This window comes from Cervus elaphus, chromosome 5 (genome assembly GCF_910594005.1).
Source record: "Cervus elaphus chromosome 5, mCerEla1.1, whole genome shotgun sequence".
In the NCBI taxonomy this organism is placed as follows: Eukaryota; Metazoa; Chordata; class Mammalia; order Artiodactyla; family Cervidae; genus Cervus; species Cervus elaphus.
In genome coordinates, this window is record NC_057819.1 from 108,238,927 (window position 1) to 108,260,033 (window position 21,107).

The 21,107-nt window shown below is 43.2% G+C and overlaps 2 protein-coding genes and 1 pseudogene across 8 annotated transcripts in view; 2 read left to right on the plus strand and 1 right to left on the minus strand.

Annotated features, from left to right (window-relative positions):
• Positions 1–2,992, minus strand: part of LUC7L3 (LUC7 like 3 pre-mRNA splicing factor) — a 23,109-nt gene extending 20,117 nt beyond the window's left edge. For 5 of the 7 annotated variants that reach the window (XR_006341252.1, XM_043904144.1, XM_043904145.1 and 2 more), the window contains exon 1: positions 2,733–2,992. Coding sequence is in view for 4 of the 7 variants with exons in the window: in XM_043904144.1 (XP_043760079.1) it covers positions 2,733–2,831 (99 nt within the window). In the remaining 3 variants the exon portion in view is untranslated. The remainder of the gene's footprint in view (positions 1–2,732) is intronic. The other 2 variants (XM_043904150.1, XM_043904149.1) reach the window with 1 other exon arrangement.
• LOC122693229 lies at positions 2,993–11,730 on the plus strand (annotated as a pseudogene).
• The window catches only part of ANKRD40 (ankyrin repeat domain 40), a 16,678-nt gene continuing 7,051 nt past the window's right edge, over positions 11,481–21,107 (plus strand). The window contains exons 1-3 of the mRNA XM_043904154.1: positions 11,481–11,916; positions 17,926–18,074; positions 18,775–19,260. Of these exons, the coding sequence (XP_043760089.1) occupies positions 11,783–11,916; positions 17,926–18,074; positions 18,775–19,260 (769 nt within the window). The 5' untranslated portion in view covers positions 11,481–11,782. The remainder of the gene's footprint in view (positions 11,917–17,925; positions 18,075–18,774; positions 19,261–21,107) is intronic.

Below are 21,107 nucleotides of genomic sequence, written 5' to 3' on the forward strand. Positions count from 1 at the left end.
GTGGTTACTTACATACATCTTTACAAATAAGTCAATAATTTGCATCACAGATACAGCCTTCACTTAAAAAATGAATTTCCTCCAAGTGTTCCTAGTTCAACATTTAAAAACAAAGTACTGAGGAAATGGGTCATTAAGCATTAGTTTACAAGTTTTAGAATGCATAAAGATGCCATTTAAAAAAATGCAGATTTCAGGGGCCTTTCTGTAGACCTACAGAATCAGAATGGGGGGTGGGCACTGGTGAAATACAGCTCTGCATTTAAAACAAATTCCACAGATTAGTTTAATACAGATATCTAGGAATTATTTTTAACAATGAAGTTTCCATTTCATTGTTAAACAAAAGGACCCCGCCCAGCTGAAATGGCTTTCCCCATCTAGTGAAAGTGTGGCAAAGAAAAATTTCCAGGTAGAACTGGAACGCAAAAATATTTGGGGGAATTCCCTGGCAGTCCAGTGGTAAGGACTCCGCCTTCACTGACAAGGCCTGGGTTTGATCCCTGGTCAGGGACTAAGGACTTCCCTGGTGGCTCAGATGGTAAAAGCATCTGCCTACAACGCAGGAGACCCGGGTTCTGTCCCTAGGTTGGGAAGATCCCCTGGAGAAGGAAATGGCAACCCACTCCAGTATTCTTGCCTGGAAAATCCCACGGACGAGGAGCTTGGCAGGCTACAGTCCATGGGGTTGCAAATAGTCAGACACGACTGAACGACTTCCCTTTTCACAAGGACTAAGATCCCACAAGCCACCCAGTGCAGACAACGCCCCCCGCCCCCCCACCAAAAAAGAAAAAACCCTTACAGTATATACTGTGGTTGGCCATTACTCCAGGATTTTAGCAAACACCCAACAACAAATGCCAAGTGGCCCAGAAGTGATGCCACAAGTTTCCCCAACTTTATAAAACCCTACAATAATTCTAACTTATTTAGAAAAAGTCACATGCTACATTCCTGGTCTGTACCAACGTCTTCTTGCAGACAGAAATCTGAAACACCAGCAATTGACTTTTTCAAATCCCTGAATCCAAAATGAAGTGTAATCTGTCATTAAAGGCATAAAATATTTTAACAAAAACATCAAAAGTTTAAATCAGTGAGAAACACTGAAGAGGGGGGCTGCACCTGAAAGGAAAGGAGATTTATTATAACTGAGATGACATAAAACTTAAGTTGCTTTTCTGAGAACTTCCATCACTGCTAAGGTTATAAACCCATCGCATCCCACGCAATGTGGCAATAAAATACCACCAGGGAAAAACGTTTTTCCACAATTCTTGTTCAAAACCAATTAGGCAAACAGGCTGCTACAGTTGATGAGCACGCAATCAAAAGCAATTTTCTCTCTGTAATTCAAAATAGATAAACGTCCTATTTGCACATCAAGTCAAACATAAAGTTCATCTTTTTCTTTTTGCATAGCTGAGATCACTGAATGAAGTGGCAAAAGAAAAAGTTACTTCATCATGACAAAGAAATGCCTACAAACAGAAGGGTCAAGGCAAGCAACAAAGTTACTCTTATTTTTATTTTGAGGAAAAACCCAAAAGTCAAGGGAAAAAAGCTTTAAAAAGCTTCACCTCTAAAATTTGTTGTTGTTCAGTCGCAAAGTCATGTCCGACTCTTCGCGAACCCATGGGCTGCAGCACTCGACTTCTCTGTCCCTCACTAGCTCCCGGAGTTTTCTCAACTTCATGCCCATTGAGTCAGTGATATTATCGAACCATTTAACCCGTACAAAGAATTCTACTATAACACTTCACACTACTTTAGAATAGGGCAGCACCCCACAGGTCTAGTCAAACACTAGCAAAAGAGAAATTTTACTGTGACCAAAGCGTAAGTTTAAAATGAGTAAGCAACTTCTAAAAACAAAAAACAAAAAAAAAGGCATATTTAACAACTCCTTCATGTTTTGACTAGCAACCGTTTTTAAACTATCTTGTTGTTTGATTACAATCGCATGTGAAGTTAATTACACATCCATTCTTCAGGTAAGACCTAAAACAAACGTTACACACCATGTTCACAGAACAGAAAAGTGAACAAGACTACAAAGATTAGGTTTAGTTTCGCCATTTAACTTGACAAGGTTTTGGGTGAGCCTCTCAAGTCTCATCTGTGAAACTGGGTTTATACTCATTTACCCTCACAGGGTTAAGAGGATCAAAGAGTTTCCTATGAAGAAAAAGCCTTGACAATTATCTACAAGAATGGCTTACTAGACCGTACTGCTATCACACAATATTTGTAAATCACGGTGAACCCTATCAAGACCTCTTTTAAAATTTTATTGCCCCATATAAGCGTCGAAACTGAAACATTTCTGAATATACTGTCACGATATGACGCTCAGCCAAATAACGGCCAAATTTGCCCTTTTCCCTATTTCACAGCTAGGTGAAAACTCCGAAACCTCTAGATGTACAAAAATACTCCTTCCTTTCCCGCGTTTCCCTGCCTCATTAAACTGCTTTTCAATTTTGCCAAGAGTCTTCTTTTTTTCACTTTCTTGATACTTAAACAACAATAAATCATCCCTTAACCAAGGATCCAGGCAGACTCCCCCCTCCTAGGCTATTCTCCCGATTCCCTCCAGCCACTGGGTCAGACACTTGACCCCGGGGCGGCAGGGCCCCAAACCTTGCCGAGGCCCCGGCTAGCCCCAGCCCGCGCCGTTCCCCTCCCCCATGGCGCGCAGGCACAGGCCCAAGGCCCGCGGGACTTACGCTCTCGTGGTCCCACCGCACGTTGCTGCGCTTCTCATCCGGGGCGAGGTTTCGGTCCCTGCCCATTAACTCATCCAACAATTGCGCAGCCGAAATCATGGTGCTTTCCTCGGGCGGCTGCTCCCACCAGCCCTGGCACCTGCCAAAGAAAACGCCGGCAACACAGTCGCAAACCTCTCAGGGGCCCTAGCAGGCCTAAATGCCTCCTCTAACCAGGAGCCGATAAGACAAAATGGCCGCCGCGCGGGCGCCTTCCCAGCATGCCGTTCGCGCGCGTGCGCCGGCGGGGACACGCCCAGACGCCCAGACGCCCAGACCAGGGAGTTGAGAGCGGGCCGCTTCCGCCGGCCCGGGGGCGGAGCCTTCCGAGGCCGGGACTCCGCCTCTGCACGTCGGAACCGCCCTATGCCGCGCCAAGGCTACTCACGGCGGCCGAGTCCGTTGCTCTCTACCGTGGGCTCGCGTTGCCCACTCTTTCACAGAAGTAGGAGCCTACGTCTTGAAGCTTCAACACCACTCTGAAATGGAGAAAAGGGCAGCGGGTAGCGTATCACTTATCTCACGCGGTGCTCTCTATGCCGTCTTCCAGTGGAGGAAACGGAAGATCAGCACTCTTGCCGTTTTCCGACTCCATTCTTCTAGCTTTGAGCTTGTCGCTTCTTCTACCTGGGTTAGTCCTCCCACTCCGACTCCCCAGATTAACAAGGCAGGAAGAGATAAGGAAGTTTCTACAAGGTCACGAGGAGTGTAGGGAGGAGCATGCCTCCCAGACCGGAATCTTGTTTTTAATTACTGATTCATTTACTGAACAAATAACTGAGTACTTACCATGTACCCGGTAAACTCCTGAAGCTAAGCTCCGAACCTTTCAGACACGGTGTTTGCTCTCACAGACCTTGAGGATTAGAGAGTGAGACAGTCACTATAAAAATAAATAAATAAATCGACATAAATTTTAGTAATAAGTACTCTAGCACCATTAAAAGTATGGACTCTAAAGACAGATCGTCTAGGTTGGTAATCCCAGCTCTGCCACTCTGCCTTCCTTTCTCGATCTGTAAAATTAGGATTTATAGTAATACCCCCCTACATACATAAGATGTTACTGTGAAAATAACACGTGAGACAGGTAGAACAGGCCCAACACCTTTTAAGTTTAATCATTAGCTAAACAACAACAAAAATTATGATCATAATGGAGGGAAAATAGGGTTGTGTCAAAGAGTAACAGAGAGGACTGTCTGTGGAAATGACTTAAGACCTAAAAGATGATGGCTCTCCAGCCAAACAAAGTGGACAGAAAATAATTCAAGGCAGAGAGAGTAGTATATTAAAAGGCCCTTTCATTACATGAAGCAATGTTCATCATTATTTTAAGTAAACCTGAAACTGGCAGGATTCTCATTAAGTGTCCTGAAGATGCCAAACATTTGAGAGATGCTGCTTTAAAGGGGTAGAGAAGGAACCAGCATAGGATGCTGTGAAAGGAAAGCCAAAGATGTAAGAGAGAAGTCAAATATGTAAGAGGAAAGTCTGAAGAGTATAGTCAGGGAAGATCAAAGAAAAATGGAGGAACTGTTTCAAGAAGGTGAAAGTGACCAACATTGTAGAAGTCTGCCAAAGGTCTGGCATGAGAAGACTAAAAAGAATTCATTGAATCTGTAGCTGGAAGTCAGACTGAAATGGATCAAAGAATGAAGGAACAATGAGGGGGTAAAATGGCAGATGGACAACTCATTTGAAGAAGGGAAACAGCAAGACAGGGTGAGAAGTGAAAGGAGGTATGAGTTAAGGAAGGCTTTTTTAATATGGGAAATTAGAATATGTTTAGTGTTGGAGACTAATACTTTGGTCACCTGACGCAAAGAACTGAGTCATTGGAAAAGACCCTGATGTTGGGAAAGATTGAAGGCAGTAGGAGAAGGGGACAACAAAGGAGATGAGATGGTTGGATGGCATCACCAACTCGATGGACGTGAGTTTGAACAAGCTCCGGGAATTTGTGATGGACAGAGAAACCTGGCGTGCTGCAGTCCATGGGGTCCCAGAGAGTCAGACAAGACTGAGCAACAGAACTGAACTGAGTGTTGAAGGTAGAAGATAAGAGAATAGCTAAAGTTCCAAATTCTTAAGAGGGGAAGGTGATAGTGTAGGCTCCAGGGCATATTGGCCTTTCCTAGGAAAAAAGGACCTTTTCTCCACTAAAACTACAGAAGAGAAAAGATAGAAATCAGTTTGTAGATGTAGCAGTGGGATAAGGGAGTTTTCAGTTGATGGCTGCTGTTTTCTCAGTGAAGCATTTTGAAGGTTCACCACTGCCACGACCACCAAAAAGGGGGAAAAAAGTATTCATCTTGAACTACAAACAGGACTTACAAAACCTGAGTGCAAAGTTACAGCTTCTGCTCAACTAAAACCTTTTTTTTTTTTTTTTTTTTTGGCCTGCATCACACAGCTTTCAGGATCTCAAGTTCCTGACCAAGGGTTTAATCTGGGCTCCACTCTGGCATCCAAAGTGTTAACCTAACCACTGAACTTCTAATTCCCTCATTCATTGCGCAGACTTCAATGGCGCATGTGCATCGTGCCAGAAACTGCATTAGTGACCAAGAATATAGATAGATGTATGAGACCTGGTTGTCAGAGAGCTCCTGATCCATGAAAGACAAAAATGTAATGATAATTTCAAATGAAATAAAAGGAAACTACTGTCCTTTGGATCTCAGAGGCAAGAGCTCCTACCCTGTCCCATCCTAGGCAAGTCTTAGAATATAGCTTGGTTTTTTGTAGACTCTAAGGGTAGCCAGAGCCACAGTTAGTGTGTATTACCACTGCTGATAACGAATTCACTCATTTGCCTTTTTCATTAGTTCAACCAGTACCAGCATCAACTACTGGGCATCATGGATTCAGAGAAAAAAAGTTTTGTGTTTTTTTTTTGCCACACCCCGCAGCATCTGGGATCTTAGTTCCTCAACCAGGGATACAATCCATGTCCCCTGAAATGGAAGCTCAGAGTCCTAACCACTGAGCCACCAGGGAATTCCCAAAAGTAGTCTTATGAACAAATCACAATGCCCAGTTTATACATAACTTTTATAGATTATATGAGTTGGTTATTTTCTTATGATGAGATGAAAAACAACCTTATCAGTCTGTGGTGTGCAGACCCCTTTCCATATGTGTTGCTAATGCAAAGTGTAATGGACTGAATTGTGTGCCCTACCACAAACACACACAAATTCATATGTTCAAATTCTCAGAGTCCACAAAAGAACCTCACAATGTGATTGCATTTGGAAACAGCCTTTAGAGAGGTAATGAAGTTAAAATAGGCCCCAATACAATCTGACTGGTATCCTTATAAGAGGAAATTTGGAAACACCAGGTAGGCACACACAGAGGAAAGGTCATGTGAGGGCATAGTGAGAAGGCAGCCAGCTGTAAGCCAAGGAGAGAGGCTTCAGGAGAAATCAACCTTGCTGACACGTTGATCTTGGACTTTTAGCCTCCAGCACTGTGAGAGGATAAATTTCTGTTAAGCACCCAAGTCTGTGATACTTTGTTTTGACAGCTCTGGGGAACAAATATAGAAACAAAGCCACAGTTACTAATGCTTCCCAGACTTCTGTGTGGTCCCATGACGCCATCCTCTATTTGCTTTGCTGCCTCAATCTTTTTAAATGTAAACCTGGTTATGTCTCGTCCCTGCTCAAAATCCTTCAGTGGGCCCCCATCTAAAATTTAAACACCAAGGTCATCCATGAGCTTACCTGCTTCTCCAACTTTTTGCTACTGTTCCCTCACACCCTGAACACCCCTGCTTCCTACCACATCACATTACACTGCTCTAGACATGGAATGCTCTTTCCTCACCCCAGAAACACCTACCCATCTTTCTCAGGTCACACGCCAAGCATCACCAGCTCTGTAAAGCCAACCCGGAGCCTCATTCTCTGCCTGTCACACACAACAACTGATCATCTTCTTTGTGCTGCCATTTTACCTTGTACATTTTGGGGTTGGTCACGTGATACTGCCATTATCAGCCTTTTTCTTTTAAATGAAAGTTTCTCCCTTTCCATCTGGTGGCAGCCTTCAGTTTATCTCAAAGATAAGCCAAAGTATGCGCTTTCAAATATATCCAAGAGCTATGGAAGAAGAAGCAGTCCCATGTAATGCACTTTCTTCTCAAGGTGTGCTGCTGACAGTACTGCCAGCTCTCTGCAGCCCGCAGGACCCTCCATCCTACCTGGCCTCATAAAGCATGCAGACTGGGACACAAGATCAAGCAAGGTTATGTCACGTATCAGATTCCTGTGAGCTGTGTTGGCCACAAACGCCTAAGGGTGCCAGTTACGGCAAGCCTGATTATCATGGCTAAAGTTTGCCTGAAGCCTTCATTCTGTTGTGGAGGAGTGAGCTGGATGCCGCTCTGGGGCTCTGAGAGTCCTGGATTCTTACTGGGTTGGTGAAGATTCTACAGACAGATTCTTTGAGGTTATCCTCATTCCATAAAGCTACCAGAAGAAATCCTAACACCCAGTGGATCACCAAACCAGTCCAAAAGCACAGTGAGCTACAAGAGCTGACATCCACAAGTTTAAAGAACCACGGGCTCATAAAGGGTGACAAGTTTCACAGTACCACTGGTGGTTCTCATTATGTAGCTGGGAGATGGCACGGTACACTCCAGCTCCACCATTTCTGTCAACATAAGTAATGTTTCTGAAATTCTTAACGTGATAAACCAGAACATTCATGTCTAAGAAGTGTTTTTTAATTTGTCTGTGAAAACTGTGTCTATGGACTTCCCTGGTGGTCCAGTGGCTAAGAATTCGCCTGCCAATGCAGAGGACTCAGGTTTGATCCCTGCTCCAAGAAGATTCCACATGCTGTGGGATAATTAAGCCTGTGTGCCACAACTAGAGAGTAGCCCCCACTCACCACAACTAGAGAAAGTCCTCAAGCAGCAACGAAGACCCAGCACAGTCAAAAATAAATGACTAGATAAATAAAGTTTTAAAAAACTAGGTTTCTACAAATTATTTCATGAATGCATTGTCAAATTACGGAAGTTAAAGTACAATAATGTTTGAAGAATGATGCATGCTCAGTGGCTTCAGTCACGTCTGACCCTTTGTGACCCTATGGACTGCAGCCCGCCAGGCTCCTCTGTTCATGGGATTCTCCAGGCAAGAATACTGGAGTGGGTTGCCATGCCCTCCTCCAGGTGATCTTCCTGACCCAGGGATCAAACCTGCATTGCAGGTGGATTCTTTACTGCTGAGCCACCAGGGAAGCTATAAGTGATGGTATATCTTGTTTCTAATAAGAGAAAAGCTGTTGTCTTTGCTTTATCTTTTTAGGAAGTTTATATGTCAGTGTCTAAATTGCTGTTTGGTACAACAGGTGTAAAATACATTCCATGGAAGAGGAGTGCAGAAAATAGCCATGTAGATTTATTGATGAATGTGATGAACCCCACAGCTTTATTGGAGTGATGCAGTGCCCATTATAGTATGGGTGCCGTCCCTACCACTTCTCTCTCCATGGTCATCAGGAATCTCCTTGTGGTTAAATCCATTCACACTTTTCAGTCCTTTCTTTCTTGCCCTTTCCGCAGCATTTAACCCTGTGGATCACTCTCTTTTCTCCAAACCCTCTCATTCCTTTGCTTTTCTTTCTACTATTCCGTTTGCTCCTCTTCAGTCTCATTTGAGGATTTCTCCTTTTCTGTCCATCAATAAAATATTGGGTGTTCTTTGGGTGTCTTTGGCTGTCTTCTCTTGACACTCAACATACTCTCTTGGGGCCATCAGTTCTGTTCCCATGACTTTAGTTCGCTACTTTTGCTGATGACTACCAAGTCCAAATCACCAGCCCAGAACTCCTTCTGAAATATTATACCCATATACATGACTGTTTACCGGGCTTATTGTTGTTACTAGGCATCTCCACTCAAATGAAAATCAGGAAAGAAAGCACAGGCTCTAGAATTGAACTTCTTGAGTTCACAGCCTTGCTCTGTCACTAAACTGTACAGTACTGGGCAAGTTACTTACCTCTCTATGCTTCAGATAATAATGATGGTCCTAACTTATAAGGTTGTTGTGAGAATGATTAATAACCGAGACAATTCAGGTACAGCATTTACCATAGTGTCTGGCAGTGGGTAAATGTTGCTATCAGCAGTAACTAAATGTTTTCAGAAAGCTCAATTCAACTGATTAAAAAATGAATTCATCAACATACCCCAAACTTTCTCTTCATTCTTTGATCCAGATCTTAGTAAATGGCACTACTATTTGCCCAGCCAGAAACTTGGGTGTTATCTTTGTCTCCTGACCACCACTTATCCTCCTATTAGATGCTCTCTTCCTTGACTCAACCTTGTTGTAATACACCACAGAGTGTTTTCAACATCCAAACTTTACACATAGTCATTCAATTCATTGAAAAATCCTGCAAAGTAGGTGCTATTATTATCATCCCTATTTGCAGATGCAGAATTTGAGGCACAGAAAGGTTAAGTAACTGATCCAAGATGATATGAGAGGCAAAACTGGTATACAAACCAAAGCATTCTGGTTATAATCTCCATACTCACAACCACTATGCTATATGCCATAGGACTTCTAGTATATATAATGTTTATCACATCCTATTGTTTGTCTTGTCTCCCTGGCTAGACTGCATGTTTTTTGAAATAAGGGACTCTGATTTCTTTGCAGCAGGATCTTCAGTGCCTAGAATAGTGCCTGGCAAACAATACATGTCTGATACACCCAGGGAGTTAAGATAACTCCCTAGAGACAAGACAAAGTGTAGATAAATGGAAATGAATAGCCATCAGGTTGCATTCAGTTATGGCCAGGGTAAAGGTTTTGTTTGCAGAGAAAGTTTTGTTTTTTTAATGTGAGAATAACAAGCAGAATACTGGAGTTAAAGATAAGTAGAGGTTGTTTAGGGTTTTCCAGATGGTGCTAGTGGTAAAGAACCCACCCACCAATGCAGGAGATAATAAGCGACGTGGGTGCGATTCCTGGGTCGGGAAGATCCACATGGCAACCCACCGCACTATTCTTGCCTGGAGAATCCCATGGACAGAGAATGGACCCTGGTGGGCTACAGTGGGTAAGGTCGCAAAGAGTCGGACACAACTGAAGTGACTTAGCATGCAGGCACCAGAGATTGCTTAAGAAAATATTTATGTTCGTTGATTCAATAGTTATTGTAGGGCACATGGGTAATTTAACAAATGAATCCTTACGAAGAGAACTCACAAATTTTGATGTGTGCTCACTACCAAGCTTTTTGAACTGCTACTTTTTTTTTTTTTTTAAAGAGGCCACTATCTACTCCCCTGTCCCTTGAATTGTGCTGAAGGGCCCAATTCCAGTACTACTATGCACATCAGTTTCAGATGGAGTACCATGCTGAGAATTAAAGTTGGTACTGGGGGACAAATGAAAATGTAACCTCGAGCAGAGTTCCAGTTCACTATAAGGTCAATATAAGTGTGCAGTCAGTTTATATTCAGCACCCACTGATGTGCACTGTGTGAATGACTGTAACATAATAAACAGATATGAGTTTTTCATAAAACAGTAGCAAGAAAAAAGGGCATCCCAGGTGGCTCAGTGGTAGAGAATCCTGACTGCCAATGCAAGAGATGCATCCCCTGGAGTAGGAATGGCAACCCACTCCAGTATTCTTGCCTGGAAAATTCCATGGACAGGGAGCCTGTCCATGGGGTTGCTAAGTGATTGAGCAGCAGGCACAGCAAGAAAAGTGCTTGCTGTGCAAACCCTGGGCTGCCCCAAGAGAGGGAAATGAAAACTCCATGCCTAAATTTGTCATTTCCTATTTTATCTCTTGTGTTCAGGCCTTCCTCCTCCCCACCCCAGGGTTACTCCTTAATCCTTCCAACCCCATCTGCAAGCTTCCATCCTGTGCCACATTGGAAGATCTCGCCTAGGAACCTGGGCTCAGCACAACAATACTCTTCTTTTTCTCCTGCTGTATAGTAAAGCAGTGCCAGCCCAGGCTCTGAGCCTCGTTAGATTGATTAGGCGGAGAGTCAGGAAGAATGCTGTTTATGCTTGGACCACTTCTCTCCCTAGCTCCTGATATTAAAGACTGGGATAACTTGAAAGCCTCTTTGGTGTTCTTCTTTTCTTTTTTCCTTACATGGCCTTCACGAAGAGTAATTAATTATGATTTAAAAGCAGTAATGAATCACAGTTTATAGACTCTGAGCACAATATAAATATTTTTCCTGAAAGCCGAATTAGAAGAAATCTCTAAAATGTAAGTAAGACAACAGCAGTTGAAATAAAGAATCGAACTGAATGGTCCCAAGCAGTGTCAAAAGAAAGAACCGTGTATTCTATTTCTGCAATAATGGGCATATAATAGTGGGATCGTTTTCAGCCCATTTCCCCATCCTGCTAGGCGAGAGTTGATTCAGATAAGGAAAAAGAGCCAAGCAAACTGGGGTAAAAACAAAACCAATTATTACTATTATTTTTGTCTGTTTTCTTAAACCAATTATTTTTGATGCCTGGTAAACACCCTGCTCCAGAGGATTAGGCTTTCCTGGCTCTCAAATACGCATTCTTCCCTTTCCTCGTGTCTGTCCTCCTCTCTGGAAGCTGCGGGGTGGGGAGGTCTAAAAATAGTTGGTGAATCACGGCAGATAATATTGTGCAGCAGTTACATAAACAGCCAGCCCTCGCGCGCGCGGAAGGTAGGAACGGAAAATATCTGGGTCAGGGTTGTCACTCTGAATAGGTTCCCCCGGAGCCGGCCTGTGGGAGGCGCGGCCGGGAGGAGGCTTAGGCCCGCGGGCCGGGAGCAGCAGGGGAGCGGCGGGCGTGCCACGGAGGGGGAACGGAGGCCCCTGGCTCGGCACGGGCTGCAGCGCGAGCGGGGCAGGTGTGCCCCGCGCGGTCTCTCCATGGCGGGGAGTGGTCCGCGGCGGCGGCGGCGCTGACCGGCCAGGGCTGGGCGGGCGTGCCCTGGCGGGGACCTGGGGCCAAGGAAAAATGAGCGCTCTCCTCGAGCAGAAGGAGCAGCAGGAGAGGCTGCGGGAGGCCGCGGCCTTGGGGGACATTCGGGAGGTGCAGAAACTGGTGGAGAGCGGGGTGGATGTGAACTCCCAAAATGAGGTCAACGGCTGGTAAGTGGGGAGCGGGGGAGGCCTAGGGTCAGAGCATCCGGCCCGGGACGCGACCTCGGCCTAGCGCAGCCCCGGAAGCCTGCTAAGGCGTGGCACGGCACCCCAGAGCCAACGAGGTTGTGCGCTCTGGAAGCTAGCACTGGCCCCCCTGCTTCGGAGAGTCTGCGGCGTGTCGTGCCCAAATCTCGGCCCACGTGGTCCTGCGCCGGCAGCGCCCACCCGAACCCTGGCGCCCCGTGCCCCGCCGACCCCACCCCCATAACGTGTCCCGAAAGGTGCTGATTCCTCTCACCCTCACTTGGAGCTCACACCAGTTCGAGTTTGGAATTACTCTGAAGAACACATCTGTGCAGAGCAAAAAGCATAAACAGTTGAGCAAACGTGGATCTTATAAACTAGCACGATTTCTTTTCTTTTTCTTTTTTTTTTTAGCACGATTTCTTTTCCCAAGACTAGGGAAAATAAATCACTTGCATTCCTGTTCTGCTTCTCTATTGTCCTACTGCAGCAGTGATTTGCTGCTACCCACAGCTGCCTGTGGCTGGAAGACTCATTCATTAATCCTAGATAATGTTTTGTTTTGTTTTCTTAAAACAGTTTCAAATATGGGACTTTATCCAAGGCTTCAGATGCCTGCCAGTGATTGAGTCCTTCCCAACTTAATAAGGAGCCACATTTGAAGAAATGCTGGTGGTCAATTTTTTTGTATTAAGTTACTGAATGTGGTGTTATTCTGCTCTCTTCTCATTTAAATTTTTTTATTTGATCCAAGTAATGCTTAACCAGGCTATTTGCTAGCTGAGAATTAAAGTGAGTTTGCAAACGTTTTATTTTCTAAAGTGGAATCATGCAGTTTAAAACTAAAAGGTTCATTGGAGATAGGTTCAATCCCAGAGAATAACCTGCCCTAGGTCACACAACTGTTAATAGCCAGGACCAGAATCACCGTTTCCTTACTTCCTCACAAATCCATCAACCAACTTACCCCAAAGAAAACAGCCTGGGTGACTGTTCAGAAAACCAGGAAACAGTAGAAATTGCTTTTTTTTGTTTTATTTTGTTTAAGTGTTTACAAACTAGCTGGCTTTTCCCTGTGTGGTTTCTGTGTGTGCTTTTCTATGTATGTGATTTCTAGCGTTGCTGTGTGGTTCACAAGCTGTGAATCATTGGTTTGGCACTGGGAGGCAGTGTTGTATAGAAGAACAAGCCTGGACTTCAGTGCTGGTTCTTCTCCATTCCTGCTTAGCAATATGACCTTGCCAGAGTCACTTCATTTTCTAGTTATTTCAGAAGAGTTGTGAACATTTAAGGAAATGAAGCATCAAATAAGTAGGTAACATTTACTGAGCTTGCTCTGTAGTGCAAACAAGGTTCCAAATGTATTATTTATGTGTGTCATCTCATTCATAGCTGCTCAGGGACAGAGCTATAGTTATTCCCTTGTTTTGCAGATAAGAAAACTGAATAAGTAGTTTCCCCAAGAATTTACAGTAATTAATGGAGCTGGGAATCAAACCCAGCATCTGCTTTCAAACCATGCTTTTTTTTTTTTTTCAATTTATTTCTTTTTAATTGAAGAAGAATTGCTTTACAATATTGTGTTGGTTTCTGCCATACATTAACATGAATCAGCCATAGATATACATATGTCCCCTCCCTCTTGACCCTCCTTCCCACCCCACACAATTTTCTTTTTTTCTGGCCACACCTTGGGGCATGTGAGATTTTAATTTCTGACCAGGGATTGAACCCGTGCCCCCTGCAGTGGTAGAGTGGAGTCTTAGAAACCATACTTTCTTAACCACATAGTAGGTGCTCAGAAAAATATAAGATTGTTGAACTATGAAGAGGCTTTCATAGATTTAATTGGGGGAAGATATCTAATAGGACTTCTACATGTCCAGGGTTGAGTTCCTGGTCTCCCTCATACCCCTAACTGTCCCCAGCCTGCCTCTGAGTCCTCATCTGAGTATCTGAGCTGCACTGGCTGGCCAGAATCTTTGGTGCACTCCTTGCCTTCTGTCTTTCTCTCAAAACCCACATCCAGTCAAGCTGCTAATCCTGCCAGCTTCACCAGCAGTGATATAGTTAGAATCTGACCGTTTCTCACAAGCTCTGCCACTGCACCTCTTGTGCAAAGCCACTATCTGTCACCTGGATTAATGCAGTAGCCTCCTCATTAGTCCTATCCTACGTCTTTTCTCAGTACAGCTGCCAGAGGAATCCTGACTTAAAACATAAATCAGATCATTTAATTCTGCTTAAAACCCTTTAATGGCTCCAATCTCAAATTGGGGAAAAGCCCACAGGGTCCTACAGTTCAAATCCTTGTCCCTCAGTCCTTGGTCTTTATTTCTAGGCCTCATCTCTGCATTTGCCCCCTTGCTCCCTTCATTCTCTCCCCTGGCTTTCTTGCTTTTCCTGAAAACACCAGGCACAGGACTTCTCTGGTGGTGCAGTGGTTGAGAATCTGCCTGCCCGTGCGGGAGACAATCCCTGGTCTGGGAGGATCCCACATGCCATGGGACAGCTAAACCTATGCATCGCAACTACTGAGCCCAAGCTCTAGAGCCCATGAGCCACAACTACTGAGCCCGCGTATCCCAGCCACCAAAGCCAGAGCATTCCAGAGCGAGTGCTCTGCAACAAGAAAAGCCACCAAAGAGAAGCCCACAGACCACAACTCGAGAGTGGCCCCTGCTCGCTGCAACTAGAGAAAGCCCTTGTGAAGCAACCAAGACCCAGTGCAGCCAAAAATAAATAAAACAAACAAAATACCAGGCACAATGTTGATTCAAGGCCCTTATGTTTTCTCTTCCTTTCATTTAAATGCTTTTTCTCCCTCACCTCCATCAGGTCTTAGCTTAGATGTCCCCTGAATGAGTCTTTCCTTGGTCCTTAATTTAAAGTTGTGCCATGCCCCTCCGCTGTCTTTGGCATTCCTCAATCCCTTTCCTTCCTTTATTGTCCTTATAACACAATTGCTGTATACCATACTGTTTGTTTTGCTAATTTGCTGACTGCCTCAGTTTCCTCATCTGTAAAGTAGGAGACTTTTATTTTTGCCTGTTTGCTTTTTAATTATTTTTGGCTTTGTTGGGTCTTCATTGCTGCACATGAGCTTTCTCTAGTTGCAGCAAGCAGGGGCTACTCTTTGTTGCCATGCAAGGCCTTCTCATTGCCGTGGCTTCTCTTGTTTCAGAGCAGGGCCTCTAGAGCAGGCCGGCTTCAGTATTTGCGGCACTCAAGCTCAGTAGTTGCAGCTTTCAGGCTCTAGAGCATGCACTCAGGTTGCCGCGCACAGGTTTAGATGCCCTGTAAAATGTGGAATCTTCCTGGACCAGGGATGGAACCATGTTCCCTGCATTGGCAGGCGGGTTCCCAACCTAGATCACCGGAGAGTGTTGATGATAGTACTTAACTTGGGTTGTTTAGAGGACTAAATGAATTAATACATGTAAAGCTTTTAGAACAATGTCCAGTATGTAAAGTACTATATCTGTGTTAACTTTTTTTTTTTTTTTTGGCTGCGCTGGGTTTTTGTTGCTTTCTTTTCCGTTGGGATGTGAGGGCTTCTCATTGCAGTGGCTTCTCTTGCTATAGAGCACAGGCTCAGGGGTGCATGGGTTTCGGTAGTTGTGGCTTTCAGGCTCTAGAGCATGGGCTCAGTAGTTGTGGCTCACAGACTTAGCTGCTCCAAGGCATGTGGAATCCTCCCAGACCAGGGACCAAACCCTAGTACCCCACATTGGCAGGAGCGTTCTTATTCATTGCACCACCAGAGAAGTTCTGTTTTTGTTTTTTTTTTTTTAACTTTTTTTAAAAAAATTAAGCAGTGTGCTGGGTAATCAGATATAAAGGTTACCCTCAGAAAACATAGTAGCATGGAAAAGCAGAATGATTACTGCTTTTAATTCTTAGTTGTCCAGTAACCACAATTTCTGCACAATTGAAATTTATGTCTCTGGTCTGAAATACTTAGCAGCACTGATAGGAGGCCCATATTTCAGATTTCTGGTCTGAAATATCAATACTTCCCAGCATTGATAGGATATTCTGACTGCAGATTTAAAGCTTAAAGAATCGAAGTTCAGAGATTGAGCTCCCACGTCAGTTGTAATTCAGGTGTCATGCATACCCCTTGGCTTTAAGAAGCAAGTATAATAGCTCATGAAGAAGTTGAAAATACTGCCTGGCTATAGTGTCTGTGGATTATGGCTGCCTGGAGCCACCCAAGTCTGGACTATAAATGGTCACTCAGGGTACAGGGCTGTGGGGGATGTGCTGTGTTGACTTAGCCCCACTTTACATGGTGATACTTTAGCATTTGGTTTGTCCCAAAATGTCTCAGATCCACTGGCAGAATATTACTTCCTTCACTCTCAGGTTTGTTGTGAACAAGTGATTTACTGCTTACAAGTGAGCACTTTATTTCCAGAAAAGAACATATTTTTCTCACCATGTTCTATTCATTTTTGAATGCTTATCATTATAATTATTCATTTTTTAAGTTTTCAAGACAGCCATACACAAACACACTCTCAGCTACAGTTTGCCCAGAATCAAGAATATACAGGATCCTTCTACTCTAAGCAGTGTCCACTTTGTCCTTGGTTCACTTATTCAGCAGATATCAGTTAAGTACCTGTATATTCAAGCAGATACTTCCTTATCTTCATGGAGCTTATACTTTAGAAGTCCATATCAAGACTCTTTTATTTTCCCCAAATTGGAATTCTTTTTATGATGAAGTACATTTTAAAGGCACCTGAATAATCTGGTTCTTTTTTTTTTATAATCTGATTCTAATGAATAATAGTTTCAAATATCACTCTGAAACATCAGTGGAGTTTGCTCGTAGCCAGCCAGACAAGCTGGCTTTCTGTAAGTCATAAATTTCGAGGTACCCAGGGCAAATCTGCTTTTTCCTGGAACCAAATGTACTTTCTAGACAGTTATACTTCTCAAGTGGGTGACCTAATCCTCACTATTGAACATATGTTCTATTCTTTGCCATATTTATATTCGTCTAAAAGCTCTGAAGATATTTATCTCAGTTCAGTTAGAGAGTTGGTGAATGAGGACATTTCAAAACAGAGAAAAAGTATTTTCCTTCCATGGGGATGAATTTAGTAGCTCTGTTAAGATGGAATTTTGGCCAGCACACTAATCCTATTTCTGTGCAGTGTTAAAATAATAGCTCTTTTAGAGGGTGCATAATTCCTTCCTAAGTATACAATCATAAACAATTAGTTTTACTTAAATGAATCTTAATACTTCAGAAGAGTTCCCAAAAATTTTGGCCATTGATGTATATTTTTCAGATGCTTTAGGAACTAAAAGTATGTGTGTAGTGCCTTGTATTTAAGCAAATGAGAATATGTTTGTAGCCTTCTGGAGAGAACTAGAGAAGTGAACTTTTAAAAATGGAAATCCTTTTGTGTATGTGTGAAGGAAAGAAAAGTAAAAAGCAAAAGAGTGAGATTCAGACAGGAACCTGCTGTAGTAGTAAGTTTAGTGGCAGAGCAAGCTGCAGATGAGAGATGGTTAGTAGCCTGATAATATTTAATCTTCAAGTGACATTTGATGTCACTTGTGTGCATTTGATGCACACAAAGCAATTTTTGGTACTCTCTTAAAAGGAATATGGCCATGTAAAAGTATATTTTAAAGAGACTGGGACAATATAATGAGGGACACTGAGCAGTATCTTTAGAGTTATCTAGCCAGCCAGGCAGCCAGCCTTCTGGAAGCCGTTGTAATAAAGCTCCTAGGATAAATTAGCTCTTTCCAAGGATCAGAAATGAAATCTAAAAATAAATTTTAAGCATATTAAATATTTCGATCATCTGCTTTCCGAAAAGAAAAGTTAAAATTAGCAGTCTGATTTTCTGGTTCTAACTGAACCCTAACAGCCTTGCATATATTTATTTACTGATGTGTAGAACTTGAAATCCCAGATCACCTCTCCACTTTTTAAATCACTGTTTTGTTCTTTTTTGGGGATAGGACCTGTTTACATTGGGCATGTAAGCGCAATCACGGTCAGGTGGTCTCTTACTTACTGAAATCAGGAGCTGACAAAGAGATTCTTACCACAAAGGGAGAAATGCCTGTCCAGCTAACATCAAGAAGAGAAATTAGGAAGATTATGGGAGGTGAGTTTTTCTGAGATAACTTGATTTTGTCAAACTGAGACTTGTGGTATCATTGTATGTATTCTTTAAAAAAAAGGTTTCTTGTAAATTGGAGGATAATTGCTTTAAGATGTTGTGTTGATTTCTGCCAACAACAACGTGAATCAGTCATAATTATATATATGTATCTAAATATATATGTATATCCCCTGTATATATTCTTGACGCTAAACAGCCGGTGTGTTTCTAGAAACAAGATAATCTTACTGTGCCAAGATAATTATTCCGTGCTGTTTCTGGAAAGGTAGACATTATAAAGTTTTGAGTTTTTTATCTGTAAACTTTTAAGGAGATAAAAATGATAACAAAAAACCTACAGTAAATACTGACCAAAATATTTGTTGTATACCAAAGGACACTAGCTTTCACAGGAGACTCTTGGTAATTTCTTTTGTATGAAATCTTTTTTTTTTTTTTAAATGTGTTTTTTTTTGATGTGGCCCACTTTTAAAGTCTTTATTGACTTTGTTACAGTATTATTTCCATTTTATGTTTTGGTTTTTTGGCTAAGAGGCATGTAGGATCTTAGCTTCCTGACCAGGGATCGAACCTGCACCCCCTGCATTGGGAGGCACAGTCTTAACTGGACCACGAGGGAAGTCCCTTTATTTGCTCATTTTTATAAGACTATGTAAGTGTTCTGTGTTTTCATCTTTTTAAGTGGAAGATGATGATGGTGACGGCGATGACTACCCCCAGCTGAAGAAAGAGTCAGAACTGCCCTTTGTTCCCAACTATTTGGCCAACCCAGCCTTCCCTTTTATCTATACACCTGCATCAGAGGATTCAGCCCAGCTACAGAATGGGGGCCCCTCCACACCTCCTGCATCACCCCCTGCAGATGGCTCGCCTGCGTTGCTGCCCCCTGGAGAACCTCCCCTGCTTGGGCCCTTTCCACGGGACCACACCTCTTTGGCACTGGTTCAGAACGGGGATGTGTCTGCCCCCTCTGCCATACTTAGAACACCAGAAAGCACAAAACCAGGTCCTGTTTGTCAGCCACCAGTGAGTCAGACTCGATCCCTGTTCTCTACTGTCCCATCTAAGCCACCAATGTCTCTGGAGCCTCAAAATGGGACATATGCAGGACCAGCGCCAGCATTCCAGCCATTTTTCTTCACTGGAGCATTTCCATTTAATATGCAAGGTAACCTCTCATCAGCAAGTAGCCTCTGAAAAGGGCAAAGTTGGCTAGGGGTCTAGTTCTTTACTTCCTATTTTTTTGAGGAGTGGGGATAGGATTTATCTATTTTGAGTATTGTTCAGTTGTGAAGTTGTGTCCTACTCTTTGCAACCCCATGGACTGCAGGGCTTCCGTGTCCTTCACCATCTCTTGGAGTTTGCTCAAACTCATGTCCACTGAGTTGGTGATACCATCCAACCATCTCATCCTCTGTCACCCCCTTCACCTGCCCTCAGTCTTTCCCAGCATCAGGGTCTTTTCCAGTGAGTCACCTCTTCACATCAGATGGCCAAAGTGTTGGAGCTTCAGCTTCAGCGTCAGTCCTTCCAGTGAATATTCAGGACTGAGTTCCTTTAGGGTTTACTGGATTGATCTCCTTGCTGTCCAGTGGACTCTCAAGAGTCTTCTCCAGCACCACAATTCCAAAGTATCAATTCTTCGGTGCTCAGCCTTCTTTAGGGTCCAGCTCTCACATCCACACATGACTACTGGAAAACTGATGTCTCTGCTTTTTAATATGCTGTCTAGGTTGGTCATAGCTTTTCTTCCAAGGAGCAAGCATCTTTTAATTTCATGGCTTCAATCACTGTCTGCAGTGATTTTGGAGCCCAAGAAAATAAAATTTGCCAGTTTCCGATCTTCCCCATCTATTTGCCATGAAGTGATGGGACTGGATGCCATGATCTTTGTTTTTTGAATGTTGGGTTTTTTTTTTTTTCCTTTTTTAAAAAAATTATTTGGCTGTTCTGGGTCTTAGTTGTGGCATGCAGGATCTTTAGTTTCAGCATGTGGGATCAAGTTTCCTGACCAGGGATCAAATCCAGGCCCCCTGCACTGGGAGTTTGGAGTCCTAGCCAGTGGATCACCAGGGAACTCCTGAATGTTGAGTTGTTGGTTTGTTTGTTTTTTTTTTGAACATTGAGTTTTAAGCCAGCTTTTTAACTCTCCTCTTTCACCTTCATCAAGAGCCTCTTTAGTTCCTCCGCACTTTCTGCTATTAGAGTGGTATCATCTGTATATCTGAGGTTATTGATATTTCTCCTGGCAATCTTGATTCCAGCTTGTGAGTCATCCAGCCCAGCATTTTGCATGATGTACTCTACATATAAGTTAAATAACCAGGGTGACAATATAGAGCCTTGACGTACTGCTTTCCCACTTTGGAACCAGTCCATTGTTCCATGACCAGTTCTGTTGCTTCTTATCCTGCATACGGGTTTCTCAGGAGACAGGTAAGATGGTCTCGTATTCCCATCTCTTAAAGAATTTTCCCAGTTTATTGTGATTCACACAGTCAAAGGCTTTAGTGTAGTCAATGAAGCAGAAGTAGGTGTTTTTCTGGAATTCTCTTGCTTTTCCTATGATCCAGTGGATGTTAGCAATTTGATCCCTGGTTCCTCTGCCTTTTCTAAATCCAGCTTGTACATCTGGAAGTTCTCTATTCATGTACTGTTGAAGCCTAGCTTGAAGGATTTTGAGTATTACCTTGCTAGCATGTGAAATAAGCACAATTGTACAGTATGAACATTTTTTGGCATTACCATTCTTTGGGATTGGAATAAAAACTGACCTTTTCCAGTCCTGTGGCCACTGCTGAGTTTTCCAAATTTGCTGGCATACTGAGTACAGCACTTTCACAGCATCATCTTTTAGGATTTGAAATAGCTCAGCTGGAATTCCATCACCTTCCCTAGCTTTGTTCATAGTAATGCTCGTAAGGCTCACTTGACTGCATTCCAGGATGTCTGGCTCTAGGTGAGTGACCACACCATTGTGGTTATCCAGGTCATTAAGACCTTTTTTCTACAGTT